This window comes from Cydia pomonella, chromosome 13 (assembly GCF_033807575.1).
Source record: "Cydia pomonella isolate Wapato2018A chromosome 13, ilCydPomo1, whole genome shotgun sequence".
NCBI lineage: Eukaryota > Metazoa > Arthropoda > Insecta > Lepidoptera > Tortricidae > Cydia > Cydia pomonella.
In genome coordinates this window covers 6,782,585-6,806,187 of record NC_084715.1, presented here as the reverse complement: position 1 = coordinate 6,806,187, position 23,603 = coordinate 6,782,585, and the positions used below count along the sequence as shown (strand labels likewise).

General features: G+C 35.8%; 1 protein-coding gene across 1 annotated transcript in view; it reads left to right on the top strand.

Annotated features, from left to right (window-relative positions):
- Positions 1-23,603, top strand: part of LOC133524061 (protein kinase C, brain isozyme) — a 324,532-nt gene that overhangs the window by 286,630 nt on the left and 14,299 nt on the right. Inside the window, exons 3-8 of the mRNA XM_061859857.1 lie at positions 317-399; positions 10,357-10,468; positions 16,779-16,907; positions 17,521-17,717; positions 18,514-18,834; positions 19,337-19,510. Of these exons, the coding sequence (XP_061715841.1) occupies positions 317-399; positions 10,357-10,468; positions 16,779-16,907; positions 17,521-17,717; positions 18,514-18,834; positions 19,337-19,510 (1,016 nt within the window). The remainder of the gene's footprint in view (positions 1-316; positions 400-10,356; positions 10,469-16,778; positions 16,908-17,520; positions 17,718-18,513; positions 18,835-19,336; positions 19,511-23,603) is intronic.

Genomic DNA, 23,603 nt, shown 5'->3' with positions numbered 1-23,603 from the left:
CAAATATTTGTGTCGAAGTCTAGGCAACGCAAAATATTACACTAGTCATTTTGCGTTTTAGACCATCCGCGAATAACCCAACGGTCCTACATTACCTACCCTACCCTAGCGCCACCGGAGAGATTACGAACTATTATTTACAGCTAGTGGTTCCAATCACTAACTTTAAGATGATTATTGTGAAAGTAAAATAAACATTTTTGATTTTTTTTTTTTTGAGCTGCCAGCTATCGAGCTGCCACGGCTCTCCCATAAGAGATTGTTCTCCTTACCTCTAAATGACGCCCTTAAATGACGTGTTAACTGTTGTCTCCAGTATGCAGCTTCGTGGTCCACAAGAGATGTCACGAGTACGTCACGTTCACGTGTCCCGGCGCCGACAAGGGGGCGGATTCCGACGTAAGTTACCTTTTACATTACATACCGTATTTGTACAGGCGGCCCGATCCGAAGAATGAGATACGATAACTATAAGTTCTGGTTTAGATAAGTTCTCATTTAGATATCGTTTGTATGTCGTATAATTGACAGAAGCAACTCGATTCGGGCAACCAATGTCACTTTGACGTTAGAAATATCGTAGATAGATCTTATTGGGATCACAGCGGAATCGGAATAAACGTCAATTTTAACATGTCGTTTAGTTATCGATCTTAAAAATCTTTCCAAGATCTTAAACGTGTCTTAATCATTCTTCGAATCGGGCCGAGGGTCGATTATTATACATGATCAGTGGGATTTTATCGTATAAAAAGTATGTAAGTGTTATGCTGAAACCCCGGTTTGACGGGAGCAAAAATGCACCTCTGCTGGTGATTAATTAAATATCGACCTTTTTATCGAAATCTATATATTTTATACTGGTAATTTGCCCAATACTTGAAAACTTAAAAAGAAAAGAAAGTGAGACAGATTAATGCAAATTTTTGTCAGTTTCCTAGTTTATTGGTAAAATTTTCGGACTTTTTACAATATGTCGATAAGCTTAAATGTAAGAAGTTTCAAGTACTTAATGGGAAAAGTGCAACTTATATAGAATTGACGCATTGACTTATTTATAATTACTTCATTCAAAAATTGTTTCATATGGAAATAAAAAATTGTATCTACAAACGCACTAGCAGAAGTTCATTTTTGATCCCGTCAAACCAGCGTTTGGTGATGCAGCCGGGCTAAGATGGCCGGTTTTTTATCATCTGTCATCATGGCATTGTCACGTTCTAACAAATATGTAAGTGTGAAAGTGACGCATGACATGACAAGTGATAAAAATGCGACCATGATACCGCCGCAGCAACGGTATCATGGTCGTGTTTTTGTCACTTGTCATATCATGCGTCACTTTCGTATTTACGGATATGTTAGAGCGTGACAGGTATGGTGACGAATGATAGACAGCCGTCCATCTTAGACGACACGATAGGCGATAATAGTACAACTATCAATACCATAATATCCATACAGAATGACATGTTAGAGTCATATCATGATAGATGATCTCAGATTATGTTCACAATTTCATGCTGCATATAATATGTAACTGAAGCAAAATAAATGTATCAGCTGCGTAATATTGTATTGACATTGACAAACTGCTAGAAATTAAGCAATGAATGGTCTATGGTATTAATAATATTAAAATGACTTAAAGTCGGACCAAGTTGACTCTGCATGCCATTTGTAACGAGAAAGTGTGGAAATATTATAATAAAATAAATATCATCACCATCACAAATTTCAATAAAATGGCATGTTTAATGACACTTCCATACGTTGTTTGACAAATTCGGCGCAGAGATAGGGCACACATTGCGCCCGATTCGCGAGCGGCGTGTGAATCGGACGCAGTGTGCCATGCCCCTAAATAGACTTATTTTATTATTGTCAATCATTCAATTGATAGATTCGAGTAGTCCTTAGATATATTTATGTCAATGAGAAAAGTTAAACCATATTCGATATTGGAATAACTAATTCCCCCTCTTTTTCAATAATGTGTACAATTTGAGGCAATTCAATAAAGCAGATAACGACTTATTGGCTTGAGCAGCCGAGGATGAAATGTTATTATGCTTACGTACATTTCTGGCTGCGTAATTCCTATTGGTTGTGCGAGTGTGGGCGATCCGAATTTTAGAACAACAGTGTGAAGCTGTTTTTAGGTCTGTAACATATATTATGTGTATTCGAAAAAAAATCAAATTAATAGGAAAGGGGCTGATCGTTTCTCAATACATAGGTACGTAGTCCCCGTGTTCCTTATTTTTTATAAATATTTTTTTTTACATGAGAACTGAAGGTCAATTCAAAGTTAAATTATGACATCAAAATGATATCTAAATAATCACATCAGTCGCGCGTGCTTTTCGCTCGTATTTGTCAGTACAGTCACTTGCAATAATATGTTACACAACGAAGGCCGCAAAAATATCTGACACGATCTTATTTGTAGAGCCCTAAGAGCGTGTAAAATTAAATATCAACTACAATGTACGCTGTCATCAGTATTATTGACGTTGCTTGTCACGCTTTGAACATAACAATATTCGCAATACATTGCGCCTTAGAATGAACTTTAAAGTTTGCTAAAAATCAAAAAAGGAATTTAATTTATAAAAGTATCATAAAATTAATTTTTAAAAGTAATTATTACAATTAATAATGTAAACTAAAAGTAAAATATGACTAAATTAAATCTAAAATAAAACTAAAATAAAATCAAAATACAAGTTATTTCTAAAATTCGCTGAATAAATGTTGGTAAGTTTGAGAACCACAGCCTACAATTTAATTTTTTACTCGTGTTACAGGGCACACCCGGTATATCTATCTATTATATTTTGCAGCAGTGGGCGATAGGGCTGATATGATCATGAACACATATCAGTGAAAGAATAAGGATCAAAGTCAAATGGCGTTCTAAAAGTAATCATGTGTCGAAAGATGTCAGTAAATTTACTGTGGCTAACAAGGCTCGGAACCGGTTTTTTCTGCATACAAAAAATCCGGTATTTTTTCGTTCTTTTTCGTTCTTTAGTTTATTATTTCATTTTTAATAGGACTATCTAATAATGCAAAGTTATTGCCTAAATACATGATCCAGTTCTACCTAAAGAGTATAAAATAATTAAAAATATTGGGCTATTTCGGGATTTAAAAATAAACCGGTTCCGAGCCCTGGTGGCTAATACAAAGTTTTCTTCGACAATCCACCTCTATTTCAAATTCTCTTCGGCCATAGTAAACGGAGAACGTTCTCGAGACCGGCACAACTATAGTTAAGGTTGTCTGTGAAGTTTGTTGAGCACTTTTACTGGCTCACCTAAGCATTCGAATCGTCCGTGCTTGTTTGGAATTACGCCGTTGACGTTACACAAAATTTGATATAATAAAATAAGGTAACCGCCCTTGTCGTAACAAGTTGCCCGGGAAAAGGTCGGGATATTTTAAAACATAATACAGGTTTAATGAAAAACTTCTCGAGCAGGTTACAGGAAAATTAACCTAATGTCAGTGGCATTAAGTTTTTTTCAGTTATTTAATTTATCTGTACTGTTTATATTTTGTTTTTGGCTACTGTGTTTATGTTTTATATAAAAATTGTAAATGTATTATGATTACAATGAAGTTAATATAGGTTTATAATATTTGTAATTTATTGTAAAGTTATTTATGGGAAAACATGTTATTACTTGCAAGAGTGTAAAAAGAAAACCTTTAGGTATAATATAACAATGTTACGAAAATCTGTAATACTTTTTACAGTACATATGGTGCTACTTTACCGCACTAGTGCGAAAATTAGCATACTGTAAAACGTTGTACGATACATGTGCGAATAGGTAATTCGCAACTCGTGTCGATTTAAAACACTCCCGTGGGGCGTGTTTTAATTTATCGCCACTCGTTTCGAATTTCCTATTTTTCGCACTTGTATCGTAATGTACTATTACAGTACATATGGTGCTACTTTACCGCACTAGTGCGAAAATTAGCATATTACGTTACTGTGTCGAACATTTAAAGGGCCATATGTACTGTAAAACGTTGTACGATACATGTGCGAATAGGTAATTCGCAACTCGTGCCGATTTAAAACACTCCCTTCGGTCGTGTTTTAATTTATCGCCACTCGTTTCGAATTTCCTATTTTTCGTACTTGTATCGTAATGTACTAATTTTGTTATTTTTCTTATTGTTTTCAGGCGTTTCTATATAGTTATTATATAAGTAATTGTTGTTATCGGTCCTCCTTTTTGCAGATACTTTGACAGTTCAAACTAAATACATTCATCATTATTGCAGCTATCAAATATTATAAAACTTTAAATTAGATCATAAGAAAATATAATTTTATAAGCATATTTCAGTATATGTACAAACTTTGCTTATTTTCTCCTTTAGCAATTGAAAATTAAACTAACTTAAGTATAATATTTTACTTCAGACGATGTTTGCAAAAAGAAAACTACTTAAAATAAATTTATCTTTTCTTTGCCGTTTGAAGTAAAGAAACTTATAAACTCTTAAGTATAAACTAACCTTTACATTTTCATTATAATTATGAATAGAAAATAAAGAAAATGAAATTGAATAATAAATGTTAAAGAGTTTCTTGTTCTGTTTTAGTGCGTCTATTAAATTTGATTTTAATCTCAGGTATCTGAGAAAACCCAAAGGGTATTCTGATTTTACAATTGTTAAAGTTTTGATACGATCTCTACACGACTGGCAATCATCTCACACCAATAAATGCGAGCGAGATGGAGAGTGACACAACTCACAGTACATTCCGCTCGCACCAATCACTGGAAGCGATCGTATTAAATAAATATCTAAACGCGGTTAATGACCAGCCCAGTTGGTATTGACCATGCCTACGAAGCCAGAGGTCCCGGGTTCAAATCCTGCGGGCCAAGCACGGTCGCATTTTTTATCGCCTGTCACTTTCTAACAAGTTTGTAAGTGCGAAAGTGACAGGTGATAAACATGCAACCACTGGTAAGGGTATCTATTTAGGTGTTTATCACGTTTTGTTCCTGAGTTATGGTTGTTGCCTATATATGTAAGTATCTATATATGCTATGTAGGTATACATTGTCTGGTACCCTTAACACAAGCCTTATTGAGCGTGCTGTGGGACTAAGTCGGTTTGTGTACGATTACCCTTTAATATTAAAAAGAAAAAATAACGTTTATTTTCTTTAAAATCATAATACCGCTCCCGTGTAATGTAAAGCTTACAGGCTACTTTGGCATTTTTAATTTCGCTAAGAAATGTGGCAGCTGCGGGATATATCTGTCTCACTCCATCATTACCACTTTAATGGTGCGAGGTCATTGACACTGGCATTTTGTACATGTCATAGACTTCTCGTGCCCGGCAAAATCATGTTCCTGCCCGAGGCCTTTTTCATAAAAGCTGGTAAATTAAAATACAAAAGGAAGGTTCTTTTTCAATCTCTTTTTAAACTGCTTGCGTTGTAATTTATAATTTATCATGAAACGGAGGAGTAAAGACCACGGAATAATAGTTAATAGAATATATTTATAGAAAACATCAACCAAAACTTACATTATGTACCTGTAATTAATGTTTGGAAATGATGACCTTACTGTAGTCATAGAGAAATAAGTAAGCATAGAGTGCTCACTCCATACATCAGTTTTGTTACCAAAATGCTTATTACTTTATTAGTCGACATCTAGCGTCAAGTAGCGGATTTATCAGTATTGCTGCTGTACTGATAAATCCACTACTTGACGCTAGATGTCGATTTTCTACTACGAAAATACGCAGTATTTTGGTTACAAGCAAGTCAAGGGGATTGGCCGTCTATATATTATTAAATTATGGCTTAATGTATACTACAGTTAAGTGTAAAATCATGGGTCCACGCAACATACTCAAAAATATGTCCCATAGCTTAATTCGCCGACATAAGAGCTATGGGACATATTTTTTAGCAACTTGTGCGCACCATTTTTACACTTGACTATACATTAGTTGCTCATAGACAGCAAGTATCTAAAAATCTATGAACATAAAAACGAAAACCGCACCGGCCCGGCTGCCAGCACGCGCGGCATAAAAGTAGGTAGGGCCGTCTCCTACATTAACTTTTCGTCGAATCTATCCCGATACGTTGATCGATAAACGGCTATCATCTCGGCTACGGCCCCTGGTCTCTTTCAAGGTCTAACTAAAATAAGCGTATTTCATAAAATGACAGTGACAGGTCATATAACTAAACAGCTGGAGTGTGAACTGTCACTGCGGTATTTTCGGATCGATACGACCTTCAAACATTAAAAAAGCGTACTCTTATGTTAAAGGCCGGCAAAGCACTTGCAACCTGCCTGATGTTGCCATGGGCTATGGCAATTGCCTATCGTCAGGCGATTAGACTAATACTTTGTCTCCTATATCATAAAAAAAACAACCGTAACATAATATAAAACGATCGATGAGATTTATTTATACTCTTGAAAACTGTCGCTATGCAAACTGTACCTAAAACAATTTGAAACAGCCCTGGAGATGTCTAAAGTCGTATCTTTTATCCCATTGTATTGACGTAACATGTCATCAACAAAACGACGAATCACCGAAAATCCTATTGAACAAAAACAAGTCGCAATTTGTCGACGCAGGCTTAGTTCTTTGATGACTGTTGGAACATTATAATAATCCCTACAGTAGCTTCGACTCTTGTGTTTTTCTTAACGAACTCCAGATTAGGGAAAGACAGATGAAAATAAAGCCGTCAGACAAAGTGAACTTTTTACCTACTCGGTCTCGGTACTGGTTTCTCGCAGAAGTCCAGTTTTTTTACACATAATTTATTAGTTCTGCGGGGTGAGGTGGGAACAATGGCGCTGACATATTATGCTTCTCTTAATATAAAATCGTAAATTATTATATTCACTAAGCTCAGACCGTAAGAGAAAAACTTTACTATATTTATTTGTCAATACATAACATAGCCTACTTCCTATTGTCACATATACTTATATGCATAAATGGAAACAGAGGTTTTATTTTGGAATGACTCTCCTATTTACTATCTTCTAATTTTTTTATACTTTACACTGACATCTGGTAGTCTGTCATCTGGCAGCCTGTCATCTGGCAGTCTTTGTGTATTTACAACAGCTATAGACCAATTAGAAGTTTAAAAATATCAACTAGATCAAATTTATTGATAAAAATTATCAATAAATTTGAGTTTATTTACATTTTTCCACAAGGGCAAGAAGCAATTGCAATTGGGATATAATTTTGTATGTAATCATTATCTTTTTCCTCGAAAGATCCAATGCAATTTTTGTGTTTTTGAATCTGAAACTTTTTTTATTTGTATAAGTGTTCAAAACTCGATTTGAATTTGTACTTAGTACACGTACCTACGCGGGGACTTACGAGGTCAAATTAACACCTACAATTTAGGTACATTACCCAGCAATAAATCAACAGACCCTATGTCCCTTGATACAGTGTGCAGACAGAGCACAATAAAAGAAACAATGCGTAACTTTTGGAACCAATAAAAAGTTGATATCGCTCATGCGCTCCCTAATTACTCTCGCTTGCTTTGACCATTGTCTAGTTATTTGATATTGCGTGTAAAACTTGGGCTTTTTGTTTGACTTTTTTCTTGTTCTTAAGAGTCCCACGAACCTAGCTGCTACAATTTAATCGAAGTTACGCTCGTATTTTTAAACGACCATGTTTAAATTACATGAAACTTGGTATGATCATGTAAGTAGGTTTCATGTATAGTACTAAAGTCAATTTTTTTATTCCGTAGACTAAAATGACGTTTCATATGTAAGACATGACATATCTTAGTACAACATGAAATGTAATTTTAGTCTACGGAATAAAAAAAACAGAATAAAGTTTTCGTTGCTAAAATTAGTTATTTATAAATAGAGCGAGTAAAAGTTATGTTTGTAAAACTGCTACTCGCTCTAATTACCAGATTCTAAGTAACAGACATTGATATATGTTACTTCAATGTACATGTTAAATGCTTTTTAACCGACTTCAAGATTTCAAAAGGAGGAGGTTATGAGTTCGGTGTGTATGTTTGTTACTTCATAACTCCGTCATTTCTGAACCGATTTTATTAATTATTTTTTGCTTGAATTTATATATACAGATTGGTCCCGTTTTTGTCAAAACTCAGTTCTGATGATGGGATCCATGAGGAATCGAGGGAACTTCAAATGTGAAGAGCATACATATAGTGATTTTTGTATTTTCATCAACAAATCAAGCATTTACATTTAAAAAAGTGATATTTGATGTAGTGGAACTGCTGATGATGATGATCAGAATGGAACTCTTCAACGACGCATAGTTTACGTTTGGCGATTTGTCCTCTTCGCTCTGTTTGTGAAGCAAATTAGATTTTTAAGACAAATTTTTGTGAAGTTCGATTTCTGACGATGGGGTCCATGAGGCATCGAGAGAACTCCTCAAATGTTAAAGGCATATATATACTGATCTTAGTGTTTTCATCATCAAATCAAGCATTTACATTTGTGTAAGTGACATTTGATAAAGCGGAACTGCTGATGATGAACAGAATGGAACCCTTCAACGCCGCATAGTTCACGTTTGGTAATTTGTTCTCTTCGCATGTTTGTGAAGCAGTTAGGTTTTCAAGGTATATTTTTGTCAAGCTTGAGTTTTGATGATGGATTCCATGAGGAATTGATGGTACTTCTCAACTTTTTTAAGCAAACATATAACCATTTTTAATATTATTTTATGCATGGTGTGAAATAATGTATTTTAAATATAGTCGAATATTGCGGGTATATTACCAGTCTTTTTAATTTCATTGTATGAAATCCAAAATCAACAATAATCTTTCTTTCACCGGTCTCCCTCATTGAAGTCGGTTTTTTTTTCTTAGAAATTATTAAAGGGTACGAAAAGAAACTTCAATATTTTTTGTGATCGGGTGCAACATAAAAGATTATATATTACTTTAACAAAATTATTAGAAAAACTGTCAAGGTTTCTGCAAAATTAGGTACCGAAGTACTCGTTTATTAAGTATTTTTTACAGGCAAGTAAGTACTTGTTTACTATTTGGATCATGCTCCCTGGTCTGCTCGAAACATTGAGTTTTGACACAGATGTTTTGACTGGTAGATTTCCCTGTTTCTGTTTTTAGTTTTTGTTAGATTTCAAAACGCCATGATACATATTCATAACCACCTCTAGTTAATACAATCTAAACATTCCTTACACTAACACTAACAAACACTACCCCAAAGTCAGTCAAGGTGAAAAACTGTCCTTACCTTACCTGACTTATATAATTATCTAATTCTACTTTTAGTCCAAGTCGCACAGTAAAGTTTTAAAGTACAACCGTAACAGGATACTTAATTAATGGCATTTGCCAGCCAGTGTCAGCAGGTTCTGTTACAAGCTCCAAATCGTTATGTGCTATTGTCTAGCATCGATGAGCAAATGGAATTCAGTAGGTAAACAAATTCCCATTAAGTGAGGTCAACTGACTTCTCGCCTTTTAGTTTTGAAGTCTTTGTTTACCTAACTATAAACTTCATTCTCATATAACCGTGCTGAGCCCAAAATATCGACACCTGTTTATCCTGGATCTATGATTGAGCCTCGAAATTAAAAAGTTTCCGATATTACCTTTCCCTGTAACATTTAAAACTTTCGCATTTTGAACACATATTTAATTACATGTATGACCGGGTTTATACCGAATTTATGTTATTACCGTTAATTACCGACGTTTCGACACAGGTTTCACTGGTCATGGTCGCGGCGAACTGATGTCCCAGCAACATGTCAAAACAGAGATTTGTGTAACTACCCGGCGAAAAGTCTATGAAAAAGTTTGGGATAGACATCACATTTTCAAACTATCTCCTACACACATATACTACCTTTCCCTTTTATATTTGTAAAAGTTACGTTAACTCTCACATCCTTAGTGAACGATAATTGGGTCTAGGACTACAAATGATTATGGCCGTCTTTTTTTCTTCCTCGTTTATTCACCCTATAATGATACCAACCGACCATGGCTGATCTACCAAGTCAAACTCCAGGAACTATAGATGTTTCACTTCCTCTTCTCTTTATTTCTTAAGCAACCTACAATACCACCATTGACCAACAGGAGACCCGCCCACGACAACTTCCGCGTGCAAAGTACTCTTCGCCGACGTTCTGCGATCACTGTGGGTCGCTCCGCTACGGGCTTATTCTCCAAGTCAAACTCCAGGATGACCTATAAGAAATGTTTCCCTTCCCCTTTCTTTATATTGAAAGGTACCTACAAAGCCACCATTGACCAACAGGACACCCGCACGCGACACAACTTCCGCGTCCACACGTACGCGTCGCCGACGTTCTGCGACCATTGTGGGTCACTCCTCTACGGGCTCATCCACCAGGGGCTCAAGTGCCAAGGTACCCGCGGCGCTTCGCTTGGACTAACGCTTTGTGTGCTCGCTCTTTTCAGATCTGCTTGGTGGTGGTGCTTTGCTAATGCTTTTCTCTTTCTTTTAGGAGTTGTTGGTAGATTTAAGACGATGCTGCAGAAAAAAATTTCAAGCGTTTTTATTCCTGACCTGAAAATTTAATTCTGTGGACCGTTCGAGATGACAAGTTACATTGAATAACATACCAAAATACAGGAGGCAAATTTGACCAATGTTATCCTTTTAGACTTAAAGAAAATTGTAACTTGAAGCATCGTGAAATGGTTCCCTTAAGCTTTTATTAAACAATATTGAAATGTTTCCTAAATTACTTTAGTAGTAAACAGTCGTCTTAAATCTAGTCACAGCTATATTTCACCCATTTTCTGCTAACTTTACTCACCTATTTTTACGTTGTCAAGGCCGCCTACGCCCCCCACAAATGGAATACGTGGACATTCATTGCCCCGACGTTTTGTGACCATTGTGGTACCCTCCTCCATGGTCTGGCCACGCAGGGACTCAAGTGTGCAGGTACTGCGCCATACTGACAACCCTGTAGGAGAATGGAAGTCCTGGATGTCAGATAAAAATGCAATGGTAACTGAGTCAACTTCTGAAGTAATTTTGTGTGAGGTGCATCTTCACCGGAGGTATTCATATCAAATTCTTTCACGAACATACTTACATAATGATCGCGAACGATTGGTTTCAAAAGAATGCTTCCTGTGGAAAGCGCCTTTATTGATGTTTTAGAGTATTTGGCCGCGAGCAATAAGCCTTGTTCATCGTCAAATACCTTTTACAAGAAGAATTTTCAGATGTTGACGATTGACAAGCTTTTATCATAAATAAAGATATGTAAATTACTTTTTTGATATAAAAGATTACTCCCAGATAACTATCAAAGGGGCGATATAAAAGCTTGTATAATGTAATTGGATGAACACATACTAGATGCGTGGCCCCTTAGCAATGAATGAACACAATAACATGCCATACATTGAAAATATATGTATACACGTACTATATACCTATGTACATGGAATTGAAAATATATAATAGCTCACAAGTAAAGGAAATTACTCGTAGGTCAATACAAAAATTCAGATTTTCTGTTAAAGTATGTTATTAAAATTCATAAGAAGTTTTTAAACATGTCCTTATTATTTAAATGAATACAGACTGGAATATAAACCAAATGTTGAGAAGCTTAATTTTTCATATTTTTCTTACTCCCAAGTTGTAATAATAAAGTAAATCGTAATTTCAAAGGCTCCAACGGCACTGGACCTTGAGGGAATTCGCGATTCGTCTTCATAATTGTCTCTTTATTTAGGAATGAGAAATTCTTTATCATCCCAGCACGGCGGCGATGATGAAACATATCCCTAGAGACCCCTTCATTATGATTGTGAAGATACCTTTTGCCTTGCAAGACATTGAAGAATATTTAGTTAAATTACGATATTTGTGAATGTATGTATAATAGCAGCATATAACTAAAATATACATAACAAATCGTGAAATTGGAAGTCGGCAAGGGAACTTTTGGCCTATTACAAGGTGTTTATAATTTATAATCAATAGCTACCTATATGTACTCGTATCATTGGTCATAGCAATGGGTTAAAGCTGTCAACAAGTTGCTAGTTTTGCTTCACTTATGACAGAATTGTCTTTATCTTAATAAAAGATAAGAACGACAATCTAGCTTTTTCTTGGCCATAAATGTTGAATAAATAATGCTGAAGATATTTCAGACAGAATGTATAAATTATACGTTCAGTGTTTTTTCATTACATTCTGAATTTATATCAATTAGAAGGCAATATATATTATATAAGTACTATTTATTAACGTATACACTAAAAAAATATTTGTTTATTACTTGTAGGTGAGGTATGAGCGAATTGAAACAAAAACGAAATATAAAGCACATTCTTTAATTTTTTCTATTTCATTTCGTGCTCAGCGCTAAATTTATTTGCTTATCTCAATTGGCTTTGATGAATTTCTTTCATCTATCTCTATAAAACACTAGCATGTCTTGACCTAAGCATGTACTCTAATTAATTAAGTGTCTTGTAATTAATATTCTTTATAAGTGACGGTCCCTTACTTTCTTGTTTTTGTAAGTAGGTACATATTATGTTATTTTCCGCAGAATCTGGTTCTCCGAAGCAAAAACTGAGACAAACAATATATTCGTTGATATTAAATATCTGGACTTTAAATATAAAATTTGAATAACGTTTGTTAATTAAGGATATAATTGTAATTGTCTTTGATATTCAAAAGTAACTTACTGCTGAGAAAGTAAGAATTTGGCCTGTTAGGTTTTAATTTTACTCAATTATAATTAGGCACATATCTATATGCACGTTATAAATAAGAATTCTGCTTCTGTGAGGTTTTTAGGAAGCATGTTTATGTGTTTGTTTTAATAAAAAACTTAGATCATAGCTATGTGTGTTTACTCGTCTTAGAGCCTCTTGTACCAATCACCAACCCGGGTTAACCGGTTAAACCTGGAGTTACCATGGTTACCAGTACAATCCGACACTTAGTTAACGGTTTAACCGGTTAACCCCGGGTGGGATAGTAGAAGTGGCCTTTAACTAAGCATGATTTAAGTTATTACTTACCACCTTCCTACTTGTTTGAAACAAAATTGTAACTACTAACTCTCATAGAAGAGTATCGTCATTATAAATTAGGTACCTTCACCATGCCCTCTAGACGCCCACAATGCATAAGAATGGAATAGAGTGTAATGCGAGACCTTTTTATATGCCTCTTGGTGAAGATAAGGTTTTGACCTAAATTTATTTAGTTCATTTTCCAAATTATTTGAAATTACCGACGTTAGAAATACAGTTTTTATTTATTTATATCTGCCTACAGCTCAGCTTACTGTAATCGGCTTATTTAAAGCCCCGAATTTGCTAATGTAATTTTAATGTTAAAACAAAACAAATCAGTTAATTTAAAGCGATCCTTGCCGGGCTATCCCAGGGAATTCGATATAGGTATAATACTCGTATTGTTGTAAGCGAATCACAAGTAGGTACATAAAAGGTTGAGGATATTAGGACTTTTACATTTGAAATAAAATAAAGAACTACTCATTTATCCCTTTTATCGAAGATGCTTGAAAGTGTTTTGTTTTACAGCCAATATCATAGTATATTACAGTAGTTTAGTAAACTTTTTACAGGACTATTAATTGACTATTCGTGGAGTTTTTTTTTATAATTTGGCGGATCTGTCAAACCATTCATACTTGAGGATCTAACATCAGTCCTTGTGGCACCCTACTACAATACGTACAATAAATAATAATATATTTACATCGAGTAACAACACTGTCGTTAGAGTTTAGTACAGTCGCCATCAAATATATCGGAGCGGCCGAGGTGCTCAAAAATATATGGACACGCGCTCTAACATCTTGACAATAGATCCGTGTTCAGATATTTGTGAGCACCTTGGGTGCCCCGATATAATATACAGATTTTAAAAAATACAGCAATAACTTATGAATCAAAAAGGTACGATCTGAATAAAAAGTACATTTGTAAAATATTAAAATGTCAAAATGATGATGAAGTTCATGTGCTACATCCGTATGTAAAGAAATGTTTAAAGTAAGCCATCCTCTATATTCAGAATCAGAATCATTTGTTCCTAAACAACTAAAAAAATAAACTAAAACATACACAAGTATGATAGGTATAATAGAGAAATTTAAAACATAAATATTTTCATTTAAATACTTAAAAAACTTAAATAAATAAATCAAATACTCCTTGATTTCTTAATTCTTGAAAGCAACTTTTAATTTATTTATTCTAACAATGAGAAAGCAATTAAACTTTTGTACGTAACTTTATTATCTCCTGTATAAACGTATGTTAACAATGATATGTATACACCATCAAACTTCGAGTAGGTAAAGTGTTTGCAAACAAATGATTACGATATCTGTTGTTGTGCTGATAACGTGGTAGGTTAAATGAAATTAAGTAAATATTGTACCCAATTTGTTTATGTCAGCGATGACAAACAATTGTATATCGCGCGATCATCATTAAAAATTAATTAATTTAAGTATTTCTTAACTTAAACTGTAAATTCATTTGTTTTAAATAAAACATTAGCCTTTCTCGAGAGCACAATTTAATTTACGAGTAATAAAGTTGTGGCTGAATGAAGCCTTGATTTGATTAAATTATAATAAACGACAGAATAATACAAATTAAGCTTGTTTTATATTTGATGAAATCAAGGTTGGTCAAATTAAACCATGACTAACACACACATCACTAATATACAAATGTAATGAATAAGAAAACTTTGTGATTTTAATAAAAGTTGTAATTTTAGTAGGTTTAACAGAGTTGCCGAAAATGTTCGTGAGTTTGCGGGGAATTTAATGTTCCATGCGGTCACGGCAACGGCGCTCTCGACACGCTGGAATAATGAGCGAAAATTTAGATCATTAAACAATTTATAGTTTTGCAAACAAATTTGTCAGTAGAAATGATCAAAATTTTCTCATGTTTTCCTTTTTCTACTGACAAAGTTGGCTTACCACACTAGGCACAGGTAATGGGCGCGACTGAAATTAGCTGTCACGCTCCCATGCTAAATTAGTCGGCCCGTGTTTCATCACTCTGACAATTGTCGCCTGGTATTGACAATTCATCGTACATTGCTAACATTGACGCCATGTATGGTCGTTAATTATGGACACTGAATTGTATAGGAAAACAATTTCCTATACAATTCAGGGATTCATTGACAATTGTGTCAAGTTGGTGAAATATGTTCCTGGAGCGCCTAAGGCGCCTATGTCACCATGAGTGACCGGGAGGTGACTATAAGTTATCTTATACGTATGCTCTATATCTTTTAGTTGAGTTGATCTGTGGGGACATTCCTTTTTATTCATCAATACTAGTATCCAATATTTCTGTTGGTATTTCGATAGTTAAATACATCGACAATTAGTTGTAGCTATGTATTCAATTCCGCATCTAATTTTGAACGAATAAAACAATTTGATCCGCAAGTATAACATATCGCTCTGAGTAGCTAGCTAGATATAATTTTATTTAATTTATTCATTAATTCATATGTACCTAACTTAGAACGTATTATATCATTCCTATTTTCTTTAACATTTCTATCATCAAAAAGCATGCTTAAGTTATGCACCACTTTGTATAATCTAAATCACTGTTTTAACTTAGATATTAATTAAGTTGGCAACTTTTACTAACGTACTTAAAAGTTCAAGTAAGTATCTTATTTTATTTGCGAGTTTTTCTCAGAAAAGTTTTGTTAATTTAATAAACATTTTAAGACTTAAGAACGCTTTTGGATACAGTTCATTTAATAAGTTTGAGTCTGAAAAAGAAGAAAGCGAAAAGTCTGGTAAATTAAAAGGTCATTTATAAGTAGTTTTTTTTGTTACACTGCAGGTAACTTTATGCATGTCTATGCTTATACAATTAGGAAAAAAAATTGTTGATTTACTCCCGCCCTTAAAAGCCCTTTATAAAGACTAAATCGGATTAAAGAAGAAACTTGATGATGCAGTAAATTTCCATTATTAAAAACAATCAGAGAATTTCTTTTTTTACACAAAAAATAATAAGGTAAGAGACGAATTCAAACTTTCTGGCAAAGCTATGGTAGCAGAACCATACAGCAATCTAAATATTATAGGACATTATTACACAAATTGACTAAGTCCCACAGTAAGCTCAATAAAGCTTGTGTTGAGGGTACTTAGACAACGATATACTCGTATATATGATATATAAATATTTATATATACTTAAATACATAGAAAACACCCATTACTCAGGAACAAATATCCATGCTCATCACACGAATTAATGCCCTTACCAGGATTTGAACCCGGGACCATCAGCTTCGTAGGCAGGGTCACTACCCACTAGGCCAAACCGGTTGTCAAATCTGATACAAGAAATGCATTTCCACATTCTACATAATATTCAAAGGATAAACTTATTGGTAGAAGTTAAAGATCCACAAGTCCACACAAATACCTACTTGTTCTCTTTTTTGAGTAGCTTTGTTGAACATGGGAATCCTTTCAACGATTACGAAACTGCAATCACTAATGATGCTTAAAGAAGTAAATTATAATATTTTGAATAATACTGCAGAATTAATTAGCTTTGTCAGAATGTTCAACATCAAAATAAAATAACCAATACCACAAATTGTGATTACTACCTTACCTAATTAATTATTTTGTGTAGCATGCGACATGAACGTGCACAAGCGGTGCGAGGAGTCGGTGCCCAACCTATGCGGCTGCGACCACACCGAGCGGCGCGGACGCATTCAGCTAACTGTCACCGCCACCGGAAACAAGCTTACTGTCGAAGGTAAGATGTCATGTAGCATGCGACATGAACATGTGCGGCGACAAACGCATACAGCTGACGGTCACTGCCACCGGCAACAACTGTCGGATGTACGGTATCATGTATTCGTGTAGCATGTGACATAGTTAAACCTGTACGGCGACCAAACGCATACAACTCACGGTCACTGCCACAAGCCACAACTGTCTAAGGTAAGGTATCGTGTAGCATGCGACATGAACCTCTTTTGGATCGAGCAGAATGTGATACCGGTTTTTTCTAAAATATTAAAACAAGTGGGGCTCTTATTGGTGGAAAGGAGATTCGTCATTTCTTGGGTACGAAGAATTAGTTAATGATTTTATCAAAATGCATCTCATATCATCTTATGCTTTTATGTCTCTCCATAAACTATCTGAGTTATCTGATGTACTAAAATATTACTATTCTGAAAATTTATTAAAATATACTCTGTTGTGTTATATTAGCACCAATATGCCATGCTCATGCATTTACAGTAGTCTCGTAAAACTGATTTTCTCGATTACGAGTATAGCTGGAATCTAGAATAACTCGACGACGCATCCGCCGTTTTTATGCTAAATTTATTACTAACAAAGCACACATTTCACAGTAAAGCAAGGCCGCAACCTGATCCCGATGGACCCCAACGGTCTCTCCGACCCCTACGTGAAGATGAAGCTGATCCCTGACTCCGACAACGTGAAGAAAAAAACTAAGACCATCCGCAGCACCCTCAACCCCGTGTGGAATGAGACGCTCACCTTCGATCTGAAGCCGGAGGATAAGGATCGCAGGCTGCTTATTGAGGTATGGTTTTTAAGAAATTGTAGCAGATATGTTTGAATTTCTTGCTAGCAAGATACGACACTAGGACATTGGACACTGGGCATATTTCACCACGACAACTAAAACCAGACAGACAATTTCCTGTCCATTTCTGGGTCGATAAGGAACAACGATACTTTGCATCAATATTTACATGACCAGCAAAGTACGGCGATTTATTACTAACCGGTGACAATGTGATCACCGTGTAAAATAGGAGCCTGGGTACCTGGATCAGTGATATTGTATAGTGATATCTGCTGTTCGGGCGCACTTAGCTCACGACTAGTCCAAGCAACAAATACGAGTAAGTAACAATATATGTAGCTAGAAAGAGGACTTGTCAGTTAGGTAGGGAAGATGATTGGTGACATGGCTCTATCTAACTAACTGTATCCCAATTTCAGCAACTGAGCGGGTCTTCCGAGCGCTCCTTAGTTTATTTATTACGTTGAATAAAAATTGAACAACATAAAGTTCTTGTATACGTATTTATTACGCATTGATTCCATAAGTTGTGTTGGTAATTTGGTCTTCCACAAATAAAATTGATAAAACATTGGTCTTATTAACTTATAGACGTAGATGCAGATCTTAAAGACTCATGAGTAAAATGATCATCTTATTCCAATTCATCGGGCCTATTATGGATGCGCTTTTATCGTGTCCGTAGCGGTCTAAAAAGTATGTAAGTGTGAGAGAAACAAAGAACGTGCAGCACCCCTAATATCCCCACATGCCTAATTAACTCTCTTAACACATTTTTTTTTTATTACAGGCCTGGGACTGGGACCGTACATCCCGCAACGACTTTATGGGCTCCCTATCTTTCGGGATCTCAGAACTGATGAAAGCGCCCGCCGACGGCTGGTTCAAGTTCCTCACCCAAGAAGAGGGCGAGTTCTACAATGTGCCAGTACCCGAGGAAGGTGCTGACTTAGCCCAGCTCAAGACCCAGATGAGAGCGACCACTGTTGGGGCAAGACGGGCCCCGCCACCGCCTGACAGGGAGGTTCCACATAACATGGCGGCATCTGATGTTATCCGAGCATCCGATTTCAACTTTATAATGGTGCTTGGCAAAGGGTCATTTGGAAAGGTAAATATTAGTCATAGGGATTTTATTAGTGCTAATTGTTGTAATCAAAATGCTGTCTTAGTGTTAAACGAATCTATAATATTACGTGACTAAATGAATGAGTTAATTCTGCTCAGAATAAAGCGAGAATACCATACGTTTCGGTATAGCGGGAATTTCCTCCCGCGGATGCTCCGGCTGTGGATTGAGCTCCCTTCCGAGGTTTTCCCGAGGGTCTACAGTACCTATGGGGTTCTTCGAAAAAGGAGTGTACAGGTTTTTAAAGGGTCGGCAATGCGCATGTACCACCTCTGGAGCTGCATGCGTCCATAGGCTACGGTGACTGCTTACCATCAGGCGGGCCGTATGCTTGTTTGACACCGACGTGGTATTAAGAACAATAAAAATATACATAGTTGTACATAGTTCGGGAGTGGACTAAAAACCAGCGCTGTAACAGCTATTCCACAGCAAGCATTGATAGACGCGCAATTTTTTTATGAGAATTCTTTATTTCCTATAGGTAATGTTAGCCGAGCGCCGCGGCACAGACGAGCTGTACGCCATCAAGATCCTAAAGAAAGACATTATAATCCAAGATGACGACGTGGAGTGCACGATGGTGGAAAAGAGAGTGTTGGCGCTCAGCAGCAAGCCGCCGTTCTTGGTGCAACTGCATTCCTGCTTTCAAACTATGGTAAGTCCGGCTCTTATCCATTTGGGCTGTAGTACGAATGTTGGCAGAATCACCATGTACACTTGTACAGTCTACATTAAGTATATCGGAGCCGTTGAGATGTTGACAAACTTGCTTTAAAGTGCGTTTTGGGAGGTTTTACAGTAACTTGTAAAATTCTAAATACATTTCTGAACACGGATTCAGGGCGTTAAAGTGCATGTTCACCTATTATTAAGATTTTCGGCCGATCAGATCCGATATATGGATATTCTACAGTGATGCTAAATATACAACAAGCCGTTGCCACACAGCGTTCTAGAGACATACTTCAGGAATTGCCATGAACATACTGTATTATTCTTGAATAAAACAACGTCTAGAGTCTTCAATGGTGGTGTATTTTATATAAATCCTTTACTTAAAAATAGTAACATATTTTAGGAAAGGAGCGAGATGCAGTACGTGTAGCTGTCAATAGCGAAAAGTGCGGCGCTCAATGTCATAGCTGTCAGCGACTATTTTGTTAAGGCGGCGTCACACTCTATATATTAAGGTGGCTTTACACTCTGCTACACATACAATTTGAATTGTACTATTGGTACCTAAATATAGCTCTGATATAAAAATAGACCAGTTGGATCTAAAGTTTATTTCCCATAGTTTTAATATAATAATATTCGAGCGCAAGACTGTCAATTTACATCAGATGATCAGTCGTTGTATTCTTATACAGTCCGTTAAATATTCTCATTGGAAAGAATGACAGTCAAAGTACGAAGAATTGATTATTCCAAGTCGTCTCAGTCGAGCGATCGTTTGTCCTAATTCAATTTAACTGTCAACTCCTCATGATATCCTTCACAAAGGATCTGAAGGCTGTTCTTATTCAAACCATGAATACTAAGTCCTTTTAGACAGTTACTTGTCCGAGTCGGGAGCAAGAGGCCGATTCTGTCTTATTTTGATGTGACCTTGGTCGTGAGTAGTATTGTGACGGTAGTAAATTACCGTTACCAGTAATTTCCCATTTGGGAAATTTACCAGTAAATTCCCATTTTTCCGGCAACGTTACCAAAAAACCGCCAAATACAATATATATAGGTTATGGACTGTTCTATTTTTTTCTCTTAACACAAGTATTTACAATACTCAAAAAGAGGCATCAGATCAGACATTGTAATTGAATTACGATACCGATTTTTTTCATCAGAAATCGTTATCTTATTAATGTACCGGTATGTGTGTACCATGTATGTAGCGGTAAATATGAGAAATTTCCCAGAAATTTTAGTTAGTAACTAAACCTATGTAAACGTATAGGTTATAAATAGGTACCTACTCGCGGGCTTGGTTTCCGCAACTCGACGTCATTTAATCGCGCCTATTTTGCGTGGTGGGATGTCGGCACTACTATTAACAACCCATCTCTACCAAGAAGCCTAGCAGACCCTTCATGCAGTGTAAACGTAATGTTTTAAAGAAAAATAAACATTGATAATAATAGATAAAAGTAGCTTACCATAAATTACTGATTTTTGGAAACGATACCAGGAACATTACTGAGAATTTACTCGCCTTGGAAAATTTACTGGGAACGGCACATCACTAGTCAGGAGCGTAAGTGTAAGGCCTGAGTGGACGCTTGAAGCGGAGCGCTTCTATACGTTTGCATTTGTTTTGTACATGCACACCTCACGCCCAACTCGAGCGTCCACTTAGCGTCAGCGGCTCACGCTGATTGGTGGTCACGAAATGCAACCAGGAGTCGCCTCTTTAGACATCTCGCTCGTACTTGTTGCTGCGCATAAGACGTCATATGACATGTCATGACATGTCATAAGATGTCTTATCGTCGTCGTCTTGAGTTATGACTCAAGGTGGTATCAAAATGAGATGAACACCGTATTATATTATTATTACAGAATCGGCCAAGTTTCTACGCTCTGAACATATTTTTTGCGGAACATAATTTATGGATAAACTTTGGTAATTAGGCCGGCAACTTAGTTACAACTAATTACTTGTGGAGTCTTTATTTTGAGGTTGTATCTTAAAGAAATGTAGTGTATATTTTGTTAAAATGTTTTTATTTTGTTAAAATGGTTTTAAGATATTTTTTATACTACTTGTAATTTTTTTATCCGATGGTGTTTAGTAGTCGAAGGTGCAGCTCATAAATAACGGTGTAGCGTGAACAAAACATAATCCTTTGGCAGGATTGAACAAGTGTCAACCATACTACTGCTGTGTTACGGATATTTTAATTTAAGTGGACATCATATAGATATGTAGGTACGTAAATGAAATATTTTGTTCATTTGATACTTACCAGTCCGCTTTTCGGCGAAAAAAAACATCGTGAGAAAAGCGGACTAATCCCAATAAGGCCTAGTTTACCCTCTGGGTTGGAAGGTCAGATGGCAGTCGCTTTCGTAAAAACTAGTGCCTACGCCAAATCTGGGGATTAGTTGTCAAGCGGAACCCAGGCTCCCATGAGCCCTGGCAAAAATGCCGGGACATCGCGAGGAAAAAGAGAACTCCGTATTTTATGAGCTGCACTCTCGACTATTACATGCTCCTCGTGAAATATTGATTACTATTAAATTATTTATAACATCGCTTTTCAATTAACTAATTAGTATTAAGTAATGTATAAAAAAAGACGAATAATTAAAACTTTAAACCTTGACGAAAGGTTACGTACCTATATCGTTATAATTTTATGAAACACAAAAACTTACTTAATTAGAGTTTGTATCTCATTTGCTTTTGAGTTAACAACGTCAAGCTTCCATACATTTTACGTAACGATTATTAACTTATTTTAATTAATAAAGTTCAATAATTAGGGAGCGTAAACTAAAAGCAATTATGCCCACAAACATTTCTCAAAATGCTTACACAGTGATCATAGGGCTGGTTCTATCTTGAACCAAGAACTTACATGCATAGGTACCTAAATGCTTATAAACGACGTATCTACAGTACATAAGTAGTTAGTACCTGGGCGACCGAGCTTTGCTCGGTTATAACTATTTATTGTAATATGGTGGTGTATAGGTGATAATCTTAACTACATTTTTTTACTAAATTAAACTTGTATAAAACAATAAAAATCAAAAAATTATATATAAACTTGAACATATAAAAAAAAAAAAGTTTGTCACCGGGCGAGATTCGAACCCGTAACACTCGTTTAGCAGTCCGCGTCTTAACCCGCTGGACCAGACGGACAGTGGCCGGCAACACGAAATTAGCGACCATATTCTGCGTCGAAAGAATAACGCATGAAAACTCGAAAACACGCGTTTTCCCAAACATAAGACTAATCTAGATAGATTCTATACCCCCAAAAACCCCCATATACCAAATTTCAGCGAAATCGTTAGAGCCGTTTCCGAGATCACAGAAATATATATATTTATATATATACAAGAATTGCTCGTTTAAAGGTATAAGATATACTGCAGATACGTCGTTTATAAGCATTTTTTCAATCTGATGTAATTTTACTCTTATTTGTAGACATAAGAGTAAAATTACATCAGATGGAAAAAATCTTTGGAATTTAGACCACAGAGTTGACAAATAAATAATTTATTATATATTAATAACAGATATATTGGGGTCAATTCAAATTTAAGTTTGTTATGCTTTTGATATGGCCTTGACGATCGTCTTGGGGATTGACGCGTATCTCATGCACGACTTTCACTTCATTCCGCATACAATCAGCATGAGCCTTCTTCAAGGTCGTGTCAAAATAAGATCAAAACCGTAACAAATTGTCAAATCCGAATCGGGCTTTGTATCGCTTAAGGCAAAACTGTTACTAGATATCGGGTTTGAACTTTGTACCATTTGCAGTTCATCTTCGAGTTGTGAATGTGTGCTTAACATGCGTAAACACAATACTCCAAGATCCCAGAGCCGCCAGACCTTACTTATTTTCTCATGAATAAAATGTACGGGATACTGTAGTGTTAGTATGTACTTTTAATGTCTGCATACTTGCTATATCGGCCCGACGGCCATTTGTCCGGTAAAAGGTGCTAAAGGTAGGTACAATTCATACTAACCTTCTTAAATTCTCATGGCCGATTCTTAAGTA